Source organism: Thamnophis sirtalis, unplaced genomic scaffold (genome assembly GCF_051295495.1).
Source record: "Thamnophis sirtalis isolate CommonGarterSnake01/CBP01778 unplaced genomic scaffold, rThaSir2_p1.2 scaffold_2, whole genome shotgun sequence".
Lineage (NCBI taxonomy): Eukaryota > Metazoa > Chordata > Lepidosauria > Squamata > Natricidae > Thamnophis > Thamnophis sirtalis.
The window spans coordinates 118611971-118638742 of record NW_028261382.1 but is presented as its reverse complement, the minus strand read 5'-3'; the positions used below and the strand labels follow the sequence as shown (position 1 = coordinate 118638742).

The following is a 26772-nucleotide window of genomic DNA, read 5'->3' as shown; positions in this document are numbered from 1 at the left end:
ATTGTCTATATGTCATATGTAACATTGTATCTTAGCTCTATTTCCATTAATTATATTGGGTTGTTTGCACATCCCACCTATACCTGTAGCCCTCATTTATTATTCAGTAACCAGTGAAAGTTGCAATGGTGTTGAACAAGTGGTACTTATGACCAAGTTCAGCTATCACACCATCCCTGTGGTCATGTGATCAGGTGCTTGGTAACTGACTCACACTTACACTTCATCAGTTATTGGGTAACTGGCAGGAAACGTTGGAAGTAAATCTTGTAAGTCCCCCGAACTTCCTGTGTTTGTGCCCCAACCCACTATTCACTCCCAGTCTTTCAGCACTTGCTCCATATCATGTCATTCATCTTCTAGCTTTCTTATGCTCATGCTGCACTATAGCATTCACCCCGATCTACCTACACACCACCATGCCATACCATTCACTCAGCCACCCTTTCTCTGTTCATACTACACTGCACCATCCACCACCAAGCCTTGTTCTGCTGGCAACCTGCCATACCACCTATTTCCTGGCCTTCCTGTGCAAATCTACCTTGGGCTAGCCCTTAAATGGCCTCCCCTTTTTTCATGGGGTATACCACCACCATAGATATGGCACCCAGCTTTGCTTTCTTGCGACGCTTGCTACTTTCAGCTTAATGTTGTTTTCAGCTAATAGTTTTGGAGCTAAGACAGCAACTAGCAATGCGGGAGTCATGGTGCTCCTGGTGGTTTTCTTGCAAACATTTCATTACCCAAACTGGGTATCAGGACCCCTCATTTCAACCCTGAAAGAAATATTCTCCTTTATCAGCATTAGGACAATGCTATGATATTGTACTTTATGACCACCATTGTTTAGTGATGGCAATCTCTGCCTCTGAAATAATTTTGCTTAACATAAATTCAAAAAAGATTGCTGAATAGTAACAAAAAAAAGAAAGGAAAGGAAAACTGTGTTTTTCAAGATTCTTGTAAGAAATAAGTAGGAAATTGAATTTATGAGGTAAAGTACAGAAATGATAGAAAATATAACATTTTCAAAACCCTCTTTGTGAAAATTGCTTAGGTGGAAATAAGCAATTTTTACAAGTTGCCGGTGTTGAAAAACATATGTCCACATTTAGTGGGATATTTCAATATTGGGGTTTTTTTTGGTCAAAGTTCATTTACTTTAAAATTAAATTGAAATTGAAGAATAGCATGAGTTTTTTTATATAGATAGTTATTTTTGTGTACACATACAATCCATTTTTCAGAAAGGAAAAGAAAACAATTTAGAAGATATACATATAGCACTGAATGTACACAAGTATGTGTTTATGTGTATGCATTTCAACAAAAATAATATAACTATAAAAAGAATTGATGGACCATATAGCGCTATGGGAAGTAAGAACGCAAAGATCACACTATAGATAACCACTGTCACCCTAACATCATATAAATCATTATATCATTACAATTTTACATAATTTTGTAACACATGCAAAAGGTCATCCACAATGAAACATATATTTTATACACTTTTGAATTACATATTTGTGATTCATGACAGACAGAACTTCTTTAAGGTAGACATTTTTAATACAAATCAACACAATAATACATACCACTGATTGGATTGCCTTTACCTTCCATTATACCCGACATAAATAACATGTTCTCAAAAGTAAAATTCAGTTCTCTCTCCCTCTGCCTCTCCCTCCCTCCCTCTGTGCCTCACCATCCCTGCCTCCCTCTTTCTTTCATATTAATGAATACAAAAGCTTAAGAAGTTCCTGCATCAATAACCCATATCTATTATGCAGAGAAAAGACAATTATTTGTCACAAAATAAGTAATTTGCTTACTGTTTTTATGGAAATGTTGGCATCAGCTATTTTAAATTAAGTAATATTTATTAAGTATTAATATGCTCCTTAAATTTTTCCTTACTGGATAATGACAACAAAAGTTAGTGTAAGGCCAATTAAGACCAGGATCCACATGTATTTGTATAAAATTGCTGAATTCTACTCTGATTCAGCCCAAAAGGTCAACAAAATCCTCTAACTTTCTGAACTTTTAAGATGGTTCTGATGATCTTGAGAATCATGACCTTTTCTTTACTATAGCTCTCTTCTGCATTTCTGTACCACAGTTAAATTTTCCTCAATAAACAACCACAAATCAATAATATTGTCCCTAAGCTGGCTGATATGCACATAGATGCAATCCCAAAAGTTAAAGGAGTAAAATGTTCTATTAAACATTCCATTAAAGACAGATATGTCCATAAATATGATAAAGTTACCCTATAACTGAGTATCTGCATGCTCTCACACACACACAACTCAATATATTCTTCATATTTATTGCCCAAAGCAAAATGAATTATGCCCTGTGATCAAAAGACTTTCCATTTTTCTTGGGAGAAGAAGAATAAACACCACAGGAAACATATCTATTTTATTAAGTTGCACCTTACAATTTCCAGGCACAAAATTTGATAGGTAAGATGTTATCCATATAGAACATGGATAGATTATTGCCAGATAGAACCAGGTGACTCAAAGGAAGGACACAGTCAGCAGAGACATCCTAAAGACAACAATGTCAAATTGGCTGCATCGCTTGCTTGGCTGTGGGCAATAAACATGAAGCACATATTGACAACTCCCTAATTGATATTCTCATATACGTGATAGTGGTGTCTACGGGTATAGTCTGTCTTCAAAACTAGTATCATTTTAAGAAATAAGAAGCTAAAAACTTAGCAGATAGACAGAGAACCCTATAGGGGAATCCACAGGAGTCATAAATGACAACAAAATGAAGGATATGACTAAATGATTGAAGCCTCACACCTCACACAATAAATGCCACATGCATCACAATAAATGTAAAAGGCCCAGGGCTTTTATTTTCCCGTTGAGCCCATCATTTTGATTTTGTTGACTTCCCTATAGATGGCAGCCATACCTTTCCTTCACCATGTCCATATTTGGACCTGAAATCGCCAAAAAAAAGTTTTTAAGAAGGAAAAATAAAACCTTTGCTCTATGCATCTGTTGGGTTGCTAATTGGTACAATTACTGTAATTATTGAAGGGTAGATCTACTCTTATTTTCTTCACATATATTTCACATATGTTCAGAGCACTATAATAACAGAAACATATGGACAATATGTCTTTCACTCTCTGTCTCTGTCTCTCTGAGTGTGTGCTTCGTTCTGTCTCTCTCACATACACATACATACTAATGAGACTAACAAACCTTTCTGTCAGGTTGAATTTGTGCTGCAAAATGTATTAAAAGTACTAAATTGAAACACTAATATTTTCTGAAAATTATCTGTGTTCAAAGCAGTCATTATTTTTACCATTTTTGAAATGTCGAGTTCCATTATGCACATATTCTTGGGCAGTCAATTGAAAGGCGGCTATCCTAATGACAATTTTCCCTATCTCAAATAGATCAAGCTTCAATAAAACAAAGAATAATTATTTCAAAGAATAAGTTGTGGTGCCCATTTTAAAAAGTTGATTATTATTCATGCATTATTCAGGGAGAAGAGAGAGAGAGGATGGAGGGAGGGAGGGAGGGAGGGAGGGAGGGAGGGAGGGAGGGAGAGAGAGAGAGAGAGAGAGAGAGAGAGAGAGAGAGAGAGAGAGAGAGAGAGAGAGAGAGAGAGAGAGAGAGAGAGAGAATGAATTCATAATTCATGCTGGATTATTACTTTTAAAAGTCACCACAATCTGATCTGTGGACACATTTACAAGAACTGTAATAGTGAATAAAATACTTCCTGATGGTCTTGACGTAAAATTTGCTAAACATTCCTCCCTTAAACCCAAGGCTTAAAAGTGATTTTGAAATTGTTTTTACATTTAAGCAACCAGCATCTAAGTGATGCAGTGTTGACCTTGTATTTAAAATAAGGAATGAAAAACTTTGAATTAATGTATTTTAAAAAAATATCTTTGCAATATTTCTTTGATCTTTTCTGACAAAATAGCAGTGACTCATCCTTTGCATTTTATTGATGTGAATGACTGCCTTGTTATTTTATTGACTCACAAGACATGTACGAAGGTTTTGATTTAAAAATTCTACGGCACGAAAAAGGGGTTCAGTGTAATTAAGCCCTGCTTATTTTTCTTTGCAACACAACTTTTGTATGTTGCAGAGCAAATGTTATTGCTGAAATAACTAACGTGGGATTACCCCATCTTTCCCTTATATGTCAAAATTTATAAGTGAAATTCCAAAGAACTTCATAGCCAAAAGAAATATATTACTTATTTGGTTTAATATAATATTTAGTTTCTCTACTATAGGCGGCCATATTTTTGTGGCACATGGACACAGAGATTGTCCAGTAATGAAATGTGGACAAAGCTATGTCACACATATAGCTGTAGCTTGAAATCTCTCTTCCTCCCTCCTCCCTCCCTCCCTCTCTCCTTCCTCCTCCCCCCCCTCTCTCACACACACAAACCTAAATCTGCATTTATATCAACATCTACATCAACATCTACATCAGTGTTTCTCAACCTTGGCAACTTGAAGACGTCTGGACTTCAACTCCCAGAATTCCCTGCCGAATGCTGGCTGGGGAATTCTGGGAGTTGAAGTCCAGATGTCTTCAAGTTGCCAAGGTTGAGAAACACTGATCTACATCATCATCTGCATAATTCTCTATCATCTGATCTCCATCTCTCTCTATCTTTCTATCTATATCTACATCTATCTATCTGTATAGTGCTGATATCTATCAGTGTGAAAATATCCAGAGAATCACAATACCATGTCGTTTAGGCTTAAATTCTTATAGGACAGAGGGGCCTTCATCCAATATCCAGAGAGTTCAAGCCTCACCAAGCTGTAAGTAACACAGGTGAATTCAGATTCTATGTTAAAAATATAATACATTGTGCTTGTAAGTAAAGGCTAAAGCTGCTAATTCATCCTCGAATGAAAAAGTCACACAAATTGCCTTTGTGAATTTATTTTGTCCTTCCTAGTGGTTGTCTAGCAAGAGTGACCACTATGTCTTCTTCTGTACCTCTCTTTATAATTTAGACCACACCAGTTATACATGCTGGCGCGCAAGGAATCTTGTCATCCCCTGATCAAACCTTATCTATTTCTTTGTCTCCCTCACTCTTTCTCTGTAGAAAATTTACATAGATATGGGTTGCTGACTGTCCTATATCTAGGAGTACTTTTATTTTGGATGTGGAAGAAGCTTGAATGAGGGGAGAACTTTCATTAATATTATTCCTCACCTGCAATGTCTTATGAGCTCCACTGCTGTGAAAACTAGTCTTTTAATTTCTTCCTCTTGTACATTTTACGTAGCCACATAGAATTTTTTTTCCCAGGCTCAGCAACAATTACACTGAACCCAGTGAACTACAGAGGCATTTAAAAGCCAGGGATCACTGTTCTCCAAAGATTTTTCAACAAACTGCCAGAAAGGAAGCAGGCTGCAGTTAATGAGCTTCATAAAATAATAAAAGGGAGATTGTGCTTTCTCTTCCAGTACAAGTATGTTTTTTCCCATTGTTAAAGCTAGTACTTACGTTGCTATTTTTAGGCCCTAAAAATAAATGGAACATTTTATGCTGTGCCATGACTGACTGTATCTCATTTTAATTAGATTGTAAGGTCTTTCCTATAGTATACAAATCATAGTCTAAAAGCTCTGACTACTTTTTTTTTTTACCACCAATGCAAAAAAAAAAAACCAACAAAAAAAAACAACACCTCACCCCAATTAATATTAAACATTTAGTCGGCTGGGGAAAAATGTGTGAGCCATAGAAAGACAAAAGGAAAAGGAAATATGAAATAAAATGATAACTCTATTTTTCTACCAAGTATCTTCTTAAAATATATGATGTTACAAGTAGCACGGTTTTTTGCAGTTGCGCTGGTGTTATTGCAGGAAATTGCAATTTGTTGATGTATCTTAAAAAATTCTTGGACATGGTACCAATCCATAATCGGGTAGTTTTGATGGCTAGGTCACGGTATTTCAGGTATTTCTTTTACTTTGACTCTGGCATCTCCAGGTACCGCAATGTCAATAAATTGTACATTTCGGCCCTCTACAACCGTGATATTTGGATTTGGATTTGGATTTTACTTTATTTGTATGCCGCCCTTTTCCCTGAGGGGACTCAGGGCGGCTCACAATTCAGGGGGAGGGAAGGACAAAACAAGTTACATACATGAAGACAATACATCATTAAAAAACGCAACAGTCATACTATTCGGGTGGGGTTGAAGTCTTTAGCCCCAGGCCTGTCGGGACAGCCAGGTTTTAAGGGCTGAACGGAAGGTCTGGAGGGTGGTGAGGGTACGAATCTCCACGGGGAGTTCGTTCCAGAGGGTCGGAGCAGCCACCGAGAAGGCTCTCCTCTGGGTAGTTGCCAGTCGACATTGACCGGCTGATGGAATTCGGAGGAGGCCTAATCTATGGGATCTTATTGGCCTAGTGGAGGTAATTGGCAGTAGGCGGTCTCTCAAGTACCCAGATCCAATACCATGAAGGGCTTTGTAGGTGACAACTAGCACTTTGAAGCGCACCCGGAGATCAACAGGCAGCCAGTGCAGCTCGCGGAGGATAGGTGTTACGTGGGTAAAACGAGGTGCACCCACGATCGCTCGCGCGGCTGCATTCTGGACCAGCTGAAGTCGACGAATACTCTTCAAGGGCAGCCCCATGTAGAGCACATTGCAGTACTCCAGCCTAGAGGTCACAAGGGCACGAGTGACTGTTGTGAGAGCCTCCCGGTTCAGGTAGGGACGCAACTGGTACATCAGGCGAACCTGGGCAAATGCCCCCCTGGTCACAGCTGACAAATGATGTTCAAAAGTCAGCTGTGGGTCCAGGAGGACTCCCAAGTTGCGGACCCTATCTGAGGGGCGTAGTATTTGACCCCCCAGCCTGAGATATCTGGCGTGTTGTGTTCCAAATGACGATCTATCTGTATTCGAAAATCCCACAAGATCTTCACCATCTCATTTTTGTTAACTTTTTCCACTTTTTGGATACAGGTAAGTCATATTTTTTACATAATGACCAGTGGATTAATTTAGCAACTCGATAGTGTCTAGCTTTGTAATCAGTTTGTGCAATTTTGCTGCATTCACATATTAAATGTGAAACAGTTTCAACTTTGTTGTCCCAAACTTGGCAGTTTGGAATGTAAGTGGATTTTTGTATCTTCGCTTTCATGACATTACTTTCTTGTTGTTGTTATGTGATTAGTATTGTTGTGAATATTATTATTATTATTATGAATATTATGATTAATATGATTATCATGATTATGATTGTGGTTATTATTATTATTATTATATAATTGTATCACAGCGGCCAGTTGTTTCGCCAGATTTGGCATTGATTACTAGTCGGGCCCCAACCAGGGGCCTAGGACGTCATAACATATTTTCTTAATATGCGTGCAGATCCAAGCAGTGCGGCTTTTTGCATTTGACTGATGGTGATTTTGTCAATTTTTAACTGTTTTAAATGTAATTCCAGTGCTTTTGGAATAGCACCCAGTGTGCCGATTACCACTGGAATTACCACTGCTGGTTGGTGTCATAATTTGTGCCGCCGTCGTCATCATCATCATCATCATCATCATCATCATCATCATCATCATCATCATTATTATGTTAATCTTTGGTGAGATTCACAGCCTTTGGGGCTGGTTGATAGCTCAACAGCTCGAGTCCTAACCAAGGACCTAGGAACTGTTAAGATAACGGAGGATATAAACTGTTCCAAGTAGGGTGTTTTTTTTGTAGAGTCAGAATGTTCAAGTCAGGTGAATTTTGAATTTTCAAATAGCAAGGTAACTCTTTAGGTATTGCTCCAAGGGCTCCAATTACAATCGGGACAACACATGATTTCTTTTTCCATAGTCGCTCAACTTCAATTTGCAAGTCCCGGTACTTTATGATTTTTTTCTTGCTGTTTATCTTCAATTCGTGCATCTCAAGGTATTGCAATGTTGTTGTTGTTGTTGTTGTTGTTGTTGTTATTATTATTATTATGTTAATCTTTGGTGAGATTCACAGCCTTTGGGGCTGGTTGGTAGCTCAACAGCTCGAGGAGTAGTAGTAGTAGTAGTAGTAGTAGTAGTAGTAGTAGTAGTAGTAGTAGTAGTTATTTCTTAAAACTAACTGTACCCAGACAACAAACTGTTTATGTGGACATTGAATTTTTTCAAGGAAGGAAGGAAGGAGAAAGAGAGGGAGGGTGTGAGAGAAGGAAGGCAGGAAGGAAGGAAGGAAGGAAGGAAGGAAGGAAGGAAGGAAGGAAGGAAGGAAGGAAGGAAGGAAGGAAGGAAAAAAAATCCAGAAATCCAGACAGAAGAAAGCTCTACCTTAGATATTAAACTTATAATTGATAGTTTACTAAATGTACCATATAATTCATAGCATAATTATTTTATAATTATTACATTATTCTATCCTCTTTAAATGAATAGTGACGTGATTACAACACTTTTAAATTAACACTGGAATTCCCTAGAAAACAACTTTATAATACCAGGGAATTGTATAATATTGGCAAATGAAAATTCACAATATAAATTATTTTTTTATCCAAAAAAAGCAACAAATAATCTGGAAATTATTATCCCTAAAATTTTTGTAAAATGTATTTTCTTCAATAAGAATAAATACAATTTTCCCAGATGAATCAAATAGTTATTTGAAATACTGTGAAGAATGGAGAAATGCAACACTTTAAAAATATAATTAAAGCAACATATTAGTTTACTGTATTTCTGTCATGCTTCATATGGTCTCCTACAAGTTCTGCCCTTTAATCAACCCTCTGTTTATGCTATTACTTTTTCCAACACAAAGTGCATTTTAAAGCAAAACTGACAATGCCAAAGTAACTGTGGAATGACATGGCTTTTAAACTGTCTGAAGATTCCACAATCATTGAACTATTTCTCTGAGATAATTTGGTTTGACAACATTGTTTGGTTGCATTTGTTTCAGTTGGCAGAACAAATTTTGTCTTTGCATTTTCAGAAGAATGCTATATCAATCTTGTATGGACCACTGAACAACAATTCTTAGTTGCCTGTTGATGTTGCCTCTTACTAATTCTTTTTTATATTTGTTTCAGATCTATCACAGAGAACAGAATATTTTGGATATACAGTATTTCCCGTATTCAAAAACTTAAGCAACAGGAGATTTTTCTGGAAAATAATGGGTCCTATTGTTATTATTACTAACTTATTAGGTGAAGGTAAAGATTCCCCTCACACATATGTGCTAGTGATTCCTGACTCTAGGGGGTGGCTCATCTCCGTTTCAAAGCCGAAGAGCCAGCACTGTCCAAAGTCCATGGTCATGTGGCTGAAGGCACACGGAACGCTGTTATCTTCCCACCAAAGGTGGTTCCTATTTTTCTACTTGCATTTTTACATGCTTTCAAACTGCTAGGTTGGCAGAAGTAACGGGAGCTCCCTCCATTATGCAGCACTAGGGATTCGAACCACTGAACTACTGACCTTTCTGATAAACAAGCTCAGCATCTTAGCCACTGAGCCACCATGTCCCATCACTAACTTCTTAGAAATGTCCTATTTTCCAGTAATAGGAACTGAATTAATGGATGTAGAAGGCACCGGGTTTGTTGGGGCGGGTAGACAATTGTGTTGTTTTTGATTTTAGGGAAAACAGAAGCATCAAATTTATCGAAGAAATGCTTATCAGATTTTCATATGATACTGTGGGAAGTTATCATCCAGCCCTCTCCCAGAAAAATGAAATAACCTAGGAAATATTGAAAAGGCAGAATATTTCTCTGGATATGAAAAGAAAGAGACATGTTTTAAAAGACAGAATAGTTGCCTGTAGCTTCCTATGTTGGAATCCATTCCGGGTGTGTGTGTGCAGGGCAGTTTTGTCTGTCTGAAACACAAACACACAGGGATGCAAAAACATCGCATCAGAAACATCTTTCCGGCCTAACGGTCAGGACTCACTATGCAGCGTCATGTAACATGAACTATGTGAGCAAGCTACTCCCACACCTGCCCCCTTCCCTCCCTATGCTATGCTGTGACTTTCTACTGGTTTGTTTGTAGAATGCTGTGACCTTTTAATTAGTTTATTTGTATCATGTGTGATTATATATGCCTTTTGATACGCTCCTTTTGATGATGCTGTAACTAACTTTTTCTAATAAAAGAGGTCGCCAAAGTACATTTGGGGCTCGCTCATCCTGAGGAATTCTGCCTGGTGTTTTCCTTTTGATTAGGCGAAGATACATGAGCGGCCCTCCAGTGTGGCAACAACGCCGCATTCCTGCCCATCCCCACTTTGCTAATGGGCCATTAACATGGCCAGATTGGTCCACTTTACATAATAAAGACTTCACCAGCAGCTACAGCAGGAAAGCATGATAATATTGGCCCTTTACTCAGCTGACCACATGGCATCTGAGATTTGAATCCATACCTGGATTCAAAACACAGCCTAGAGAGTAGCCCCTGCATGGCCCCATGGGACTCTGACAACCAATCAGAATACACTTCTTACATAGGAACAGGAAACAGAGAGGTGGGACTAAACAGGTTATAAAAAGCCTAGCAAGCCCCTTCCTCATCCCTTCTCTTCTTCTCCACCAACATTGAAGCATGTGATCACCTTTTCTGTTCAGGGCTCAAGCCATGTGGCCCTGTCCAACAATAAACCATCTTTCCAAGCAGCCTCCATGTCTCCAGTGTCTTCTTCCCCACTTGGAGCTGAACCCAGAAGGACATTTCTTTCATTAATACAATATATTATATCCTCTAAGACATCAATAAAATCTAAAACAATCTTCATGGGTTTTAGAAATAAAGTTAGGAAAAAAAAGGAAACTAGTAAAAGACAACTGCAAAGTTATACCGATTGGGAACCATAATCAAATGAATCTTTACAGACTGGAGAAAATCTAACTTATGGAAAAGAGTTTTAGTTACAAGCTGAAGAAGATGGGAAAAAAGCAAATAATTATGACTTTGCCTCTTACTTTCAACAGAAACAATGGCGTCCAGGCGTGAGAGACAAGAAAAGAAAGTGGTTTTTTTTAAAGATAATCAACTTTAATTAACTCAACTCTAGCTAGAAATTTACTCTTACTGTTTGCAAGGCTATGTTTTTACTGCAGACATCTTTACCTGGCACGTGGAAGGGACAGAGCAGGAAAGGGTGGGGCCAGCCAGCAATTTAACAACTGGTTCTATCAAATGGCCCCAACCAGCATGTAACTGTCCATAGCTAAGGGAGGTATGACAGAAAATTAGAGATTAGGCACAATGGAGTTTTAGAATAAATTATGAAAAAAGCCTTTTCCTTTAACTTTACATTAATAATCTCTGTATATTTATATATGTATGACATTATGGAGACAAGGGAATTCACATAATAACTACCTCCTAAAGACATATACTGGTGCACACATTCTTCTTTTGTACCTTTTATCTTTGTTTATGTAATGAATTGATTAATCCCATTTTAACATCTTTTCCCGTATGTTAAATATCTTATTTTCAAATTCCTACAGGAACTCTAGCAGTGATACTTTTTAACTAGTATCATTAGGATTGCAATTTGCTTAAAAGAAATATTGAGTGTTATAATTAAGGAATGTTATATTAATTTGGATGTTGTAAAATAATATTATTTTATAATTGTCAATTTTTTTAAAAAAAATAAATGGACTCTGACGTCTGGGCCATAAATGTTTGAATTTCGTCACTTTGTCTTCAGGAAATCAGTAAACATACCTCTACTTTATCACAGAACAAACTTATAAACTTTTGAGAGCTTACTTACGTGTCGTTCCACCATTAAATACAAATTATAGCTTGTGAGTCAGAGAGAGAGGGGAGGGTGAATATTAAAATTAACCAACTGCCATTTAATTTGAATCAGTGAAGGACTTCAGAGTTAAACAATTAGTTATCATTGCACCCTTCTGCAATATCAGTGGGAGTGTGTCAAAGATGATGAGTCTCCTATGTTTACAAAAAAGATTCTGTCTACGGCATGCTGTGTCCTTTTGTGAATTGTTTATCTTCTTGCTTAAGCCCATCACTGTATGAAATATTGAAGTTCTGATTCTGCATGACAGAATAATGAAACACTGAAAACATGCTCTACTGCAGTGATTTTTTACTCCCTCAGAAAGTTAGCGGTGAAAATTTGAAAGTGAAATAGCTTTTATTTATACTCCATAAAATATAATCATTCAAATAATTTGATGTCAAGTTTTGTCACTTCTTCCAGAATATTCAAGAAACAATTATGATGAATGATTTACCTTTTTACAATGTTTCTATTTTTAACTCTTCTAATAAAGATCGAAAAAAAATTGAATTAATATTTATAAATATCAAATTCTGGATTAAAAATTCTTAGACATTTTTGGAGTCTGTATTAAGTCACATAGAGAATATTGATGTATTAGGTATAACTGATTGGTGAATTGATTGATTAGGTGTCATCAAATTGGTGTTAAGTCTTAGCAACCAGGCATGTTTTTGTACTTATAATTTCCTGCAGTTATAAAGATAAACAGTATTAAGTAGTATTAAGTCCCAAGCTGAGTTCCTAACATATTCTGTTTGTTCCCAGGAGTAAATATATGAGAAATAAATAGTAATTGTATTTTCATTTTAATCCAAATTGTTTTCATTTTGGAGTTTGTCCTTTTGTTGCACTCAAATACATGTGATTTAAAATATTGTACGTAAATGGGAGGTAATGTGTCTAAAATATGATTTAACATAAATAATAGAGATAGCAATTTCATTTAAAAAAATCCAACAACGAAATGAGAAAGGAAAATATCAAAAGCCAATGTAGCTCTGTAAAACTTAATAAAGATTTTAAAGCAAAAAGGATTAGTAAAAAAACCTAAATAATTAAACCGAAGTTACCTAATAAAAGTAACCATTAGAAAACCTAGAAACAGATAATAATCTTTTTTTGTTTGTTTTTCCTGGTTTTTTTTTTGGCATTTTTTATGTTATGAGGAAAATTAAAGATCATAATTTCCCCTTTAAAAATGGCTTCCTGCTCCACAAAATTTGTGTTTCCCCACTCACTTTTGAAAGTGATCCTCAATATGCCATGTGAAATCTGGCGAGCTATAGCTCACGGTCATTTTTAGAAAAGACTTGAAGCACAGCTCTTTGTAGGAAGAAACGGAATGCATCAATGCAATTTATATCATCCTGTCATTCTAGATAAAGAATCCTCACAAATGATACTCTAAAATTCAATGTTACAGAAAACCTAATGCACAAATCTTCATTCTTCTTACACTTTTGTTGGATCTGTTAGAAGTATGTGAAAGTGGTAAAAATGAAGCCACTGTTTTTCTTCTTTTTATTTTTTAATAATGACCCTTTAGCAGGAAAACTAGCACACTATCTGACAGCATTAATTGCATGTTATACCAGAGTCATGTTATCTCTAGCATCTTCTATCTGATAGAATTGACACACTTTTTCTGATGGTTCCTAAATACTGTTATATCACCTGCAGATATCAAAAGAGGTTAATTGCATAATGATTTCTGAGAATACAGTACCCTAGCACTCTGTTTTCTAAACCATGTAATGAACTAAAATACCAAAATATCAAGATTATAAATGGATGTTTGTTAAGATTACTATTTTGGAATTTTAGTTAGGTGGTTATTGACCAAGAAAAGTAAATATGTTATACTGCTGGTGTTTTTATTACACCTTTTATATAAATGTTACTAATAACATAGTAGGAAAATAGACTTCTCTAAATTTAGTTATCCAGAATAGTTATTGATTTTATAGGTTTTTTGTTTATAATTATATCTTATAGATTATTTACTGCATTTGTGGTTAAATGAATGCTGAATTGTATATTACTATTTTATTTTGGTATATACTTGTTTTTGATTGCTACTGCCTTTTATTATTCAGTACAAGCACTACATTAAAACCATAAAGATGTAAATCAAACAGGATAAATACAATTTTTGTGTTGGATTTCCCTAGTTTTTCCAATTTTAAAGTCAAGGTCTGTTTTGAAAGGGAGGACTTTTTAAATTCAATGTTTGTATAATTACATCTAGACCCAAAAGGTTCTATTATACTCTGATTTTGTTGTATTTAAGTACAATGACAATAAATATTTACTTATATTTATTTAGTGAAAATAGATAGAATGTCTGAGTTTACACAGCTTGCTTAACTAGGTTTCTAACTTTACTTACTTCCTGGGATTATATAATATACTGAATGATAAATGAATAAAATTAACATATATTGTACTGCATGCCAGGATATATAGACAAATATATGATAAGTAGAATAGAATAGAATAACAGAGTTGGAAGGGACCTTGGAGGTCTTCTAGTCCAACCCCCTGCCTAGGCAGGAAACCCTACACCACTTCAGACAAATGGTTATCCAACATCTCCTTAAAGATTTCTAGTGTTGGGGCATTCACAACTTCTGTAGGAATGGAAACTGGTTAATTATTCTAACTGTCAGAAAATTTCTCCTCGGTTCTAAGTTGCTTCTGTCCTTGATCAGTTTCCACCCATTGCTTCTTGTTCTACAGTCAGGTGCCTTGGAAAATAGTTTGACTCCCTCTTCTTTGTGGCAACCCCTGAGATATTGGAAGACTGCTATCATGTCTCCCCTAGTCCTTTTTTTCATTAAACTAGACATACTCAGTTCTTGCAACCGTTCATATGTTTTAGTCTCCAGTCCCCTAATCATCTTTGTTGCTCTTCTTGGCACTCTTTCTAGAATCTACACATCTTTTTTACATTGTGGTGACCAAAACTGAATGCAGTATTCCAAGTGTGGCCTTACCAAGGCATTATAAAGTGGTATTAACACTTCACGTGATCCTGATTCTATCCCTCTGTTTATGTAGCCTAGAACTGTGTTGGCTTTTTTGGCAGCTACTGCACACTGCTGGCTCATATTTAAATGGTTGTTCACTAGGATTCCAAGATCCCTCTCACAGTTACTATTTGTATAGTTACTATCCATTTGTAATGTTGATATACAACATATACATATACAAAAAGAGGGGCTTATTTTTTTAAACAATCAAATATACATCTTGAATACATCTCAGCCAAATTTTAGGATTCTAGAATAAAGAAAATATCAACCATATTGATATTTTGTGATTTTTACATTGGAACATATTCTGTTACCATGATAAATCTCTTCCTAGGAGTACCAACTGCATTCACAGTCTTTCTTTTGCAACTGTAGCCAAGTACACAGCTGCTAAATAAAACAAGTTTTTTTTTTTAAAAAAAATTGAAAATACAAATAGTCTATAAAGTCACAAGAACTCATTTCTTTGGTTCTAAAATTCTGCTCATATATGTAGATCTCTCACTTTAAACCCTCAGTTTTCCCCCTCCCATTCCTTTGTGATAATGGGCTGCATGTCAACCTTGCCTGGTCTTAGATCCATTACTTTTTGTCTTGAAACACCTAGTATCTCATTTTCAGTCTATTAATATACCTACAGGTAAATTGTTTACAGACAACACCCTCAGCTGAGTGGACATGATGAATGTGAGCTATCCACAACTATTAACAGAGAATGCTGTGCAGCAATGCTCTCTTTTCTACTTCAAACTCACTAATGGTTGAGTTTCCAACATTCTTTTCCTTCAGATTCCAAAAAGGGAAATACATAAGATCCCCTTCTGGACGATGTTGCATATATTATACCATTGGTGGCTAACTTTTTTGTCATCGCGTGCCCACACCCATAATGTGATGTGTGCACGACACCACCACCCCAGCACACCCTTCCCCCCTGCGCATGCGTGCATGACCACCCATCACCACAGCCCATTTTGGGCCTAGTAGCTCTCCCTCCAGCCTCCTGGGACCAAAAATGGGCCACGGGGGAAGGGCCCCCACACCTCCCCGAACTCCCCTCCTCCTCCTGCGCATGTATGCACATTGCCCACATGCCTCCCATCTCCACACATGAGCAGCAGAGGACCAAAAATTAGCTGGACAGAGGGAGGCGTGCATGCATGCACAGTGGAGCTGAGCTGGGGTTAGGCTCATGTGCCCGCATAGAGGGCTCCGTGTACCACCTGTGACACATGTGCCATAGATTTGCCATCACGGTACTATACTATTCTAAACAAGTAATGTAAATTATACCCACACAAGTGCATGTTGTTTCAGTTTGTTTACTTTATTGATTAGCCCTTCAGCCATATCAAAGTATAGAGTTCCAGCCACAAATTATTACTAAGTCTCATAAAAACAATTTAAAATGGAATTGGATAAAATATAATTTAAAATGAATTTGGAATAAAGTTTAAAATGAAATTGGAATAAAATACAATAATTTAATATATAGATGAATACAATATGATCAAATTATATTTTGGTGTCACCTCTACTATCTACCCCAAACAGTCCCCCAATCTCAACCAAACCATTTTGCATAAGTACTGTGCTGTGTTAAATGTTATTTCCAGATTCTGACTGCATATAAGGTAAGTTGTTTTGATATGGGGAGCCCAATGGGTCATTCATTTGTATGTTATATAGACCAAATGAATGCATGATGTTAGAAATGTATATTTGTGTGAGTTTCTTGCAAAATATTTTTGGAGGGAGGGGGCAGCTGGAAAAAATGATTCCTAAAAGAGCTAACCTTTGCATCAGAACCCTAAAAAGCATTTCTATATTTAAGATGCCAGATCAGTCTTGCAGTAACTTACAGTGAATATTTTCCGTTCCTCACTCCACGAAATACATTAAAATATTGTATGGGTGTCAAACTGCAATGCTAACAAAATTAGCATGGAACTGGCCTAGTGGAAGCATGAGCTGAAAAGCAGTACACAGGGGCCATTTCTAATAATAAGAGAGTCTCACAGACTTAATATCAACTTGCTGGAAATGAAGTTTTATCCATATGAAATCTGTTGTGGCCCAGCAGGAGCCGTTGGAGCTGCCACCAGACTCCGACAGCGAGGGGCCCTATGAGTCGGCTCTGGAGGATGTGGAGGACCCTGGACAGGGTTCCGACTCCAAGCAGGGCACAGAGAGGCTGGTTGGACACCAGGAGGCGCCTGAGCCTTGGACCAGTGGGGTGGAGACAAGGGAGTGTGATCCTGACATCAGCAGTGAGTTGTTCCTGGATGCCCGGCACCAGAGAGCTAATAGGCGTAAGGAACAGTTGCACAGTTACAGGAGGTAATTGCACTCAGCTGCTGGTAATTAGGCTCCTCTCCAGACTATAAAATGAATGCTTGTGCACACGCCCCTTTTGCAGAAGTCAACACATGAACTAATGTTGGAGAACAGTACTGTGAGCCTGGCAGGCTGGATTGCTGCCGAGGCTTATCTGTGTTGGATTGCTGCCAAGGACCTGTCTGTCTGTTAATAAATTCCATAAAGTATCTTTGGCTTGGAGTGTGTTGGTGTGGGACGATGGGGATCAGAACAGAAATCCATAAACAGTGCTAAATTTCTGAGGATTGTGAAGAAGAAACTTCAAACGCATTAGCATTGATTTACAGGTAGTGTCATTTAATAAGCAGTATTTGAGTAAAGCCATTGTGTGACAGGATTCAGAGATCGAAAGAGTAATTTAAACTAACAAAATATACATAGCCATTACAAAAAAAAAAAAAACAACCTTAGGATAGCAGCATTCCACAGATACTGTCTGCAAAAGTCATATCTAACTGTGAATATTATGTCACAACTAAAGTAAGATATAATGATTACATTCTAAAATACTTTTCATAAGGTTATGTGAAAAATGCACATAAGGAACAGAAATAGTTTAAAGAAAAAGAAATTGGAAAATAGAAAAAAATCCAAAAGAGAAACCCAAAGAATAAGAAATCAGCTTATCAAACAAAGCATTTGCACTGAATTAAAGTAACTCCGTAGTTACGTGAAGTATGACAAAACTCTGAGAAAGCATCAATGTAATGAAAGACAAAAAGGATCAAGAAAATCTCCAGAAATAAAGATAAATGAGGCAGAGGCAGAACTGAAGAAAAACAAGGAAGAAAAATCAGAAACAGAAAAAGACATGAACGCAAAACTCATTATTTTATGTACTGTATATCCCTTATTTTGAAATAAAACATAGATACATACCTACCACCCCACTAATACACAACACTTGCTTCTTTGAAGGCACAATTTCTATTATATTTTAATATATCTAAACAATTTTTGTATCTTCTATTATATGTAAATTTTCCTGCAGAATATTCTATATAAAAACATTTTAACACTCTGATATATTGTTGCATTCACATTTTGCTCATAAAAAATGGTCTACCATAAATTTTAATTTTATTTTTCTGAAATGCCTTATATCTTTTAAAAGATTACTCTGAGAGAACATACTGAAAGGCAAATCTTTTAGTACACAGGTCCATCCCTATAAACTGTACATGTACACACAAAGGAAAAGGGGAAGCATCAAACCAGTGGTAAAATTCGATTTTTTTTTTACTACCGGTTCTGTAGTCATGGCTTGGTGGGCATGGCAGGGGAAGGATACTGAAAAATCCCCATTCCCTCTTCAGTCCTGGAGGAAGGATATTGCAAAATGTCCATTCCCTCTCCACTCCAGGGGAAGGATACTGCAAAATCCCCATTCCCTCCCTACTCCAGGGGAAGGATACTGCAAAATCCCCATTCTCTTGCCACTCCAGTGGAAGGATACTGCAAAATCCCCATTCCTTCCCCACTCCAGTGGAAGGATACTGCAAAATCCCCATTCCTTCCCCACTCCAGGGGAAGGATACTGCAAAATCCCCATTCCTTCCCCACTTCAGGGGAAGGATACTGCAAAATCCCCATTCCCTCCCCACCTCAGGAGAAGGATACTACAAAATCCCCATTCTCACCCCACTCTGAGGCCAGTCAGTGGTGGTATTTGGCAGTTCTCCAAATTATTCAAAATTTCTATTACTGGTTCTCCGGAACCTGTCAGAACCTGCTGGATTTCACCCCTCATCAAATATATATTTAAAACTTTTTTTCATTGTTCAAACTTCCAGAATGTCAGCCTCTGAATTATTACTCAGTCATTCAACTTGTTTGGGCTAACCTAGCTTCAGTGGATAGGGGATACAACCTTTAGAAATCCGCAGTTAGGGACAAAGACTTGATTATAAAATTGAAAAGAAGAAGAGGATAATGACAATATCCATCAGCATATTTCTACCAGCAAAACTACAAAGAAATTCCACAAAAAATGTCACCAAATGCAGGACTTAACTAGAAGGAGATATCAGAATATCCTCGGCTACTGTCAATGTTTCCATAATGATGGGTGTGATTTGATGAGCAATTTTGCATATACTGCATGCAAGTAAAAACAATCATCCCACTTTGCCCACATTTCAAAGCCAAGATTGCTGTTGAAGATATTCTTAGGATATATGAATTTACTTCGATATAAACCAGTTAATCAAATATGTGAGAGGCCATATTTACTAGTAGCAATTTTTTTCAGTAGCATATACATTAGCTATTTTGTCATTTACAAAATAAATAACTGTTGGCTTGATCATTAGAATAACACACATTGAAAAATTCAACATAGCTCCAATTCTTAGCAATTTGAATTTACAATTTGCTTTGTGTTTATAAATATATGCTATGAAAATATATTATTTAAAGTTGATAGCAATGCATTGGTCACAACCAGCTTTCTGGAACTCCAAAACCTCTGAAGACACAACTGTCAGAGGAAATATTCTTCTTACTAGGAAAGTGAAATAATTTGTCTAGATAACAAATTGATAGCTGGAATCTAATCTAGGAGTTATATGTTTTAATGAAGGTTTCAGATGTATCATATAGGTTTCTCCACATAAGCATAAGGTTAAAGAACATATATAGGCTTTTTAACTGTGATGTGGTTCAATACAATACATATAAAAGAAAAAAACCCTGCTACTTACCAAATTCTTTAGGAACTGCAATTGAGTAAATGCAGTTATGTCCTATGCTATAGTTTTTAGGGTAGTTTGGTGATAAAACCGTTCCTTCAGAACCCGTGGAACGTATTCCACAAGGTGCTACAAAGCAAAAAACAATTTATTTCACAATATGGTAGGAAAAAGTAGAATCAACAAATAAGCAAAATAAATAAACTTTACCTTCAAAAATAAATCAATGGATTAAATCAATGGATTAACTATTTCATGATATCATCAAACTATCAGAAGCTGCTGCTCAAAGGGTTAAGATGTCTCACAGCTTTAGTGTGGGCTGTGCTGTATTTATTTTATGAAATGCTTCTGTGAAAAATATGTCATTCAAAGGAATAGGACAGGCAGTAGAGGCAAACGACAAAACCCGAGGCACATATATTTGTATATCACATGACAAGTAGTTAAAAAACCTGATTCTTTCAACTTCCTCTTGAGATATGTATTTATATTCTGTATATAAAATATTTTCTCCTAATGTTTAAGGTCGTATTAAAAAAAAATGTGGGTTCCTTGAATTTCATCTCACTGTTTTAATCATATATTTTTTCATATTAAAAAAATGGGTATAAAATAACATACCAATAATAATATACCAAACATTGTATTGTATTATATTGCACTTCATAAAGTTCTCTAATGCTTTATGTATTTTCAATAATTCCTGAACAAACTCACAACTTATATAGTAACTACCTGTTCTTTTGATAACAACAAAGAGTAAAATCATGTTGCTGTCACTGGAAGAAGTTTCAGCTACCAGAATGAGAGGACAATTACTTTATCTTTTCAACTCAATAGCCAGAAGGAATGGGAATTCTAGAGATTCTGGAAGTTGAAGTCCACAAGTTGTAAAATTGCCAAGCTTGGAGACCCCTGCTCTGGGAGACTGTCTTTCTGTCTAAAGCAAATTCTGGGGGTCTATGAAGAGACAGGGTAGAAAAGTGAAGAGGTAGGATAAAGACCAGGAAATGGCATTACATAATCTAAGAACTATTTGAGTGCAAATGAATTCCATCCCATGAATTTGAATGAACACATATGGAGTACTTATCAGCAGTGTTTATTCATTCAAATTGTTCCAATAGAATTTATTTCTATCAAATCTTATAAAGAGTGTATATCTAATATATAACACACTGCAGTTCTTTGTTCTTTAAAAGTTATAGTGCTATAACACTAGAAATCAGTGGATTTGAAATTCAGATTGTGGAACGCACAAGACTAAATATTGATTTATTTTCTTCTAATATCCATTACTAAATACCTATTAAATAAAATGTTCAGAATTTAGATACATACAAGGTCATTTATATAAAGTGTAAAATGAGGAAGAAAACTAAGAAAGCATTTTCATAAGCACACATTTTTAAATAAAGTAAATTTGATATGCAAATTATATTACATTTTTCAACACAGCGTCAAAGCAGTTATTTGTGTCAAATTACATATGGAATTTGCAATAAAATTGAACAATAATAAAGCTTTAATTACATTATCTAGCAGCTCAGTCTTTTGTGAAAGTATCAATTTCAAATAAAGTTGAGCTCAGGAATATTTTAGCATAGTATTTATTTTATTTCTAACTGCAGCAGAGAGGTTTTGCCAGCATAGATGGTACAATATTTCATTATGACCCCAAAGTACAGATCTATGCAAATTGTCACCCAGTAACATTATTCTTTAAAACATCTTGAAATAAATAGCCTTTTAGTTTTTAAATGTATTAAATAAATATATTTGCACATTTGTTAATTCAGTGTTCTATATTTCATTATGTTACATACAGATTATCTTTTATCCCACATTAAAAGATTATTTGCTTTCTGTAAATCTGGGAAAAGGTGATTTTGTAGTAGTTGTTGTTCCTCTTGTGAGCAGAGGAGTGAACTAAATAAATATTTTACTCTATACTAGGGCTCTCCAAATTGGTAACTTTAAGCCAGTCATGAGAAATTCTGGGAGTTGAAGTCCACAAGTCATAAAGTTATCAAGTTTGGAAACCCCTGCTCTACATTATTGTAGTGCCACAAGCAAACATTTATTCACCCCATCACTTAACTTAAACTCTAAAGGAAGTGGGACAAAACAATGAGATGGAATGCACCTACATATCCAGGTAGATGCATCAGTTATGCACTTTTTACGCTTTTGATAATTTTGTATACCAAAAGTTTGCATTTTTGTGCAAATGCTGCAACACAAATGCTTTGGTTCAGACAAACTGAACAAGGGAGAATGAAAGGAGTCTATAGAAACCATTTTCATAAGCATATTTCTCTCATTCTTATCTTAATATATACAGTTGGTGGTTACTGTTGCAATTATTATTTGGGAAAAGATAAGCTATGATGGTAAATTAATATGATCTGTTTTGCAAATTAACTGTACTCAAAAGAAGTCAGCAAATTTAGTATTTCTAAAAAAAGCTGGGTTATTTCTTGATGTGGAAAAAAAATCAAGACTACCCTGTTTCCCTGAAAATAAGACCTCCGCAGATAATAAGCCCAATCGGACTTTTGAGTGCATGCACTAAAATAAACCCTCCCTCAAAAATAAGCCCTCCTTCAAAAATAAACCCTCCCTGAAAATATTTTAACACAATAGCAGTTATGTGGTGACCACACTAGTCATCTCCTGCACCGCAAAAATAATAAGACCTCCCTGAAAATAAGGCCAAATGCTTATTTTGGGGGTCAAAAGAAAATAAGACACTGTCTTATTTTTGGGAAAATACAGTATATCAAATAACTTTGATCTGACTTGGATTGGCAATAATTGTAACTTCATATAAAACATATTCTTTACAATGACAATATATAATTGTCTCTTGGATGAAGAGTTGTTCTTCATATTTATAATATTTTCTGCCTAAGAATGCAGGCTATAAACATATTACTAGCAACTGCAAATACTCTGCAGCTTACAGTTATATATTTTTATGTCTAATGAGGAATACTTTGTGTTTTGTACATATTTGCAAGAATAAATACTTGTCAGCCACTTGTGAGTGGTAGTCTCTCAGAGATAATTCTTCTTCTTTCCCAAAAATAAATAACAAATGGTAGACTTAATATTAAAAAAGGAAGAAAAATGTATAGGCTTTTTGCCTTTGGACTCGGCAAGAATTGCAAAATGATGTAAATTCTTCTTAGCATGAAATGGGTTTTCCACCACACTGAGCAATAAAGTACTAACTTATAAACAATAAATAAAAGTTCCATGAAAAGTAAAACTTATATAGTGTGATTGAAAGTAAGTACACTTGAAGAGCCAAGGTGGCGCAGTGGTTAAATGCAGCACTGCAGGCTACTGCTAGATCAGCAGGTCAGTGGTTCAAATCTCACCGGCTCAGGGTTGACTCAGCCTTCCATCCTTCCGAGGTGGGTAAAATGAGGACCCAGATTGTTGGGGGCAATATGCTGACTCTCTGTAAACCGCTTAGAGAGGCCTGAAAGGCCTATGAAGCGGTATATAAGTCTACTGCTATGATACTGACAAAGAAATTACATGTTATCTTTTGTCCTATGTGAAAAATATAATATGCAAACCTTAATTATTTTGTTTTTAACAGCTATCATGACATGCCAAATAATTCAGTGTATTTATTTGGTTAATATTTGCATTCATTCATGATAGAATGAGACTATGGACTTCCTTTGCGTTACTTTCTTATGAAAAAGTCTTCAAGGACATATAAAATAAGGACATTAGCTACAGGCAAAGTGGAGAAAGGTTTAAAGTGCATGTTTCATTTCCCCTCCCCCCTAGTTTAATTTAGAAGGAAATACATTTTTTCAAAACTTTATGGTAGGATATTGAATTGATGAAGTCAATCAGTATTTGGTTTACTGTACAATTTATGGGTCATGAGGATTCAAAGTATCTATCTATCTATCTATCTATCTATCTATCTATCTATCTATCTATCTATCTATCTATCTATCTACCTACCTACCTACCTACCTACCTACCTACCTACCAACCTACCTACCTACCTACCTACCTACCTACCTACCTACCTACCTAACCTACCTAACCTACCTACCTACCTACCTTTCTATCTAGAATCAATGTCTATGATTCTAGACATTGATTCCTGTCTAGAATCATAGATTATTACTTGGATTATTTTGCAATTCAGCAGTATCTTATGTCCTGCTCATTTAATCAAGGCAATTCTGCCATGTGGAAACCTACTCTTTGTGTTCAGAAGTAAAATGTCAGGTACATAAACATAAAAGTTCAATGGCACCAGAATGTCACAGCACATAAGTCACAGGCTTACAAATTTGCTTAGAAGCAGACAACAACAACATCAACCCTTGTAAAATATGCACAAATGCCAAAATCTTATTTAATCCTACCAAAATGCTAAAAGATGATGGATGATCAAGTTTTAACACTTCTGTAAAAGGACATGCCTATCTTGCTTTGTGTATAGTCACATACACAAAGACCAAGGAAATATGAGAGATGTGACATTCTTGGTTCTTTCTTGGTTGTTGTTTGTCCTCTGCAGTCAAACACTCAAGCTGAGACTGCAGCCAAGGACTGCACAGTTCAACCCCGAGCTAAACATACTGTATTATCTTCTATTGAAATCTGAAATACTTCATGAAATGGGAATAAGGTAAGGTATCAAACCCGAGGCCAAGATAGCAGGGAAATTGCTAATTGTATTGTAATCCCTGAAAATGAGGCATAGTATATGAGTCGTGGTGGTGCAGAAGTTAGAATGCATACTAAAAACTAACTGACTTCTCACTGCTTACTGTCAGGAGTTCGATTCTGACCTGCTCAAGGTTGACTCCATTTATTCTTCTTCTGAGTTTTGTAAAATGAGGACCCTGAGCCATTTTGCTGACTCTCTAAATTATCTAAAGGCCTTAGAGATGTTTGTAAAGCACTATGAAGTAGTATTAAGTCTAGGTGGTATTGCTAAATGCTATATAACAAAGAGTCAGGTCAAGATTCAGAGGCCCTAGTAAATCAATTGAATTGGTCTTTAGCATATAAGGCAAACCTGCAAAAAACAATTCCAGGATTAGTTCTTTTTCCTCCAGAAAGTAAATATAGAAAGCTTTCTAAATTAGAGTTTGCCTCATCCCACATTTCCCTTAGCCTTCCTTTTATTATTCTCAGTTTGGTCTTGCAGTATCCCTTGATGTTTAATTCTTAATCCTGACAGTCTCCAAGAGCTCATGACTTTTGCCAAAGAAATTGGTGTGGACATTTGAACCAGGCTTTTTGAGAGAGTTCAATATTTGTATTAGACCATGGCTTCACGGATGCAGTAGTTTCATGGGTATCATTTAGCCTTCCTCATCTTCCAAGGAAAAGCCATCAGAGGGGGTCATAGAAGCCAAATCAATATATGTTCAATATTGCCCAGAGCTAGAAATAATTGCTGACCTCTTGTGATAAATTAACCAAACACACTTGTCTTTATTTAATAGGAATATTTTTGCTCTGTAAGAAGAGCAATACAAATCACAGCACAGTACAAACGACCATCAATAGCGTAATTTGAAAATTTTAAATTAAAAAATGTGTAATTCCTACACCAACATAATTTATATCAGTAAACAATGCTGTGAAAATAAAAATGCTTCCTTCATAAAGGTCCAAAGAAAAATAAGGGTTTAAAGGCCTTTTTAAAATCTCAGCCCATACCTTAAATGTAATTTAAAAAGGAATCTAATCCAAACAATATGAGTAAAAGAAAATAAAAGGTTCTTTTGCAAGGGAGCTTTAAAGATTTCAATCCAACTATTTGTTTCCAAAATTAATCACAGCAACCATTGAGATAAATGATTTTAATCTGAGCTTCATAAAGGTAAGCCCTTTCCTGTCTAAAATATACATAGATTTATAAAAATGTTTGAATGGATACCAACAGGTGCTGATAGTATTCATGCTTTGCCACTGATTTGTGTCCCAACTAACCTTATTTCAGAAAATCCAACCATTCTAACTGAACAAAATATGTGTCTGCTAACAAAGATATAATACCTAACTATGGTCGTTTCAGAACCTCAATCTATTTGAATACAATGAAATGAAATGGTATGTAATGATTTTTTGAGTTCTGATGTATAATGAATTAATTTTAGTGTTCAAGTAATCATTGTGGGCAGCATGTTGAAAAAGACGGCGCAATGCAAAATCCATTTCTTCCAACTTCTCATGATAGTAAAGTTCTGACAACTGACCTCTCCAAGTGTTATCTAGTAAAAATTCTCAGATTAAATGTAAAATTGAGGCCTAGTTCTATTGGATGACCAGCTTTTAGAGTGTTTTGTGATGTAATAGTCTGAATTCCAGTGAGAACACTGACTTTCATCTAACATAAGGGTTGCTAATGTTTTTGCAGAGAATATCCACAGTTATTCTCCTGCTCTCCCATCCCTCTGTCCCATCCGTGTTCTGTTTGTTTGAGACAGCATTCCAGATGACTGAGTGGAAAACAGGAGAAGAATACTTTGGTGTTGTATTCATAAGAATCACTCTGATGCAAAACATACCAGCATGTGAAAATAACAAATAAAGCAGAAAAACAATACTTCATGTGAATCGTAAGTCATACATTTCATCATGCACTCATAAAAGCATCACCATCATGAATGGATGGATGATGGATGGATGGATGGATGGATGGATGGATGGATGGATGGATGGATGGATGGATGGGTGGGTGGGTGGGTGGGTGGGTGGGTGGGTGGGTTGGTGAGTGAGTGA

General features: G+C 36.0%; 1 protein-coding gene across 1 annotated transcript in view; it reads right to left on the bottom strand.

The window, feature by feature from the left end:
- Window positions 1–26772, bottom strand: part of CSMD3 (CUB and Sushi multiple domains 3) — a 669496-nt gene that overhangs the window by 157163 nt on the left and 485561 nt on the right. The window contains exon 32 of the mRNA XM_087706764.1: window positions 20002–20118. Within this exon, the coding sequence (XP_087562890.1) occupies window positions 20002–20118 (117 nt within the window). The remainder of the gene's footprint in view (window positions 1–20001; window positions 20119–26772) is intronic.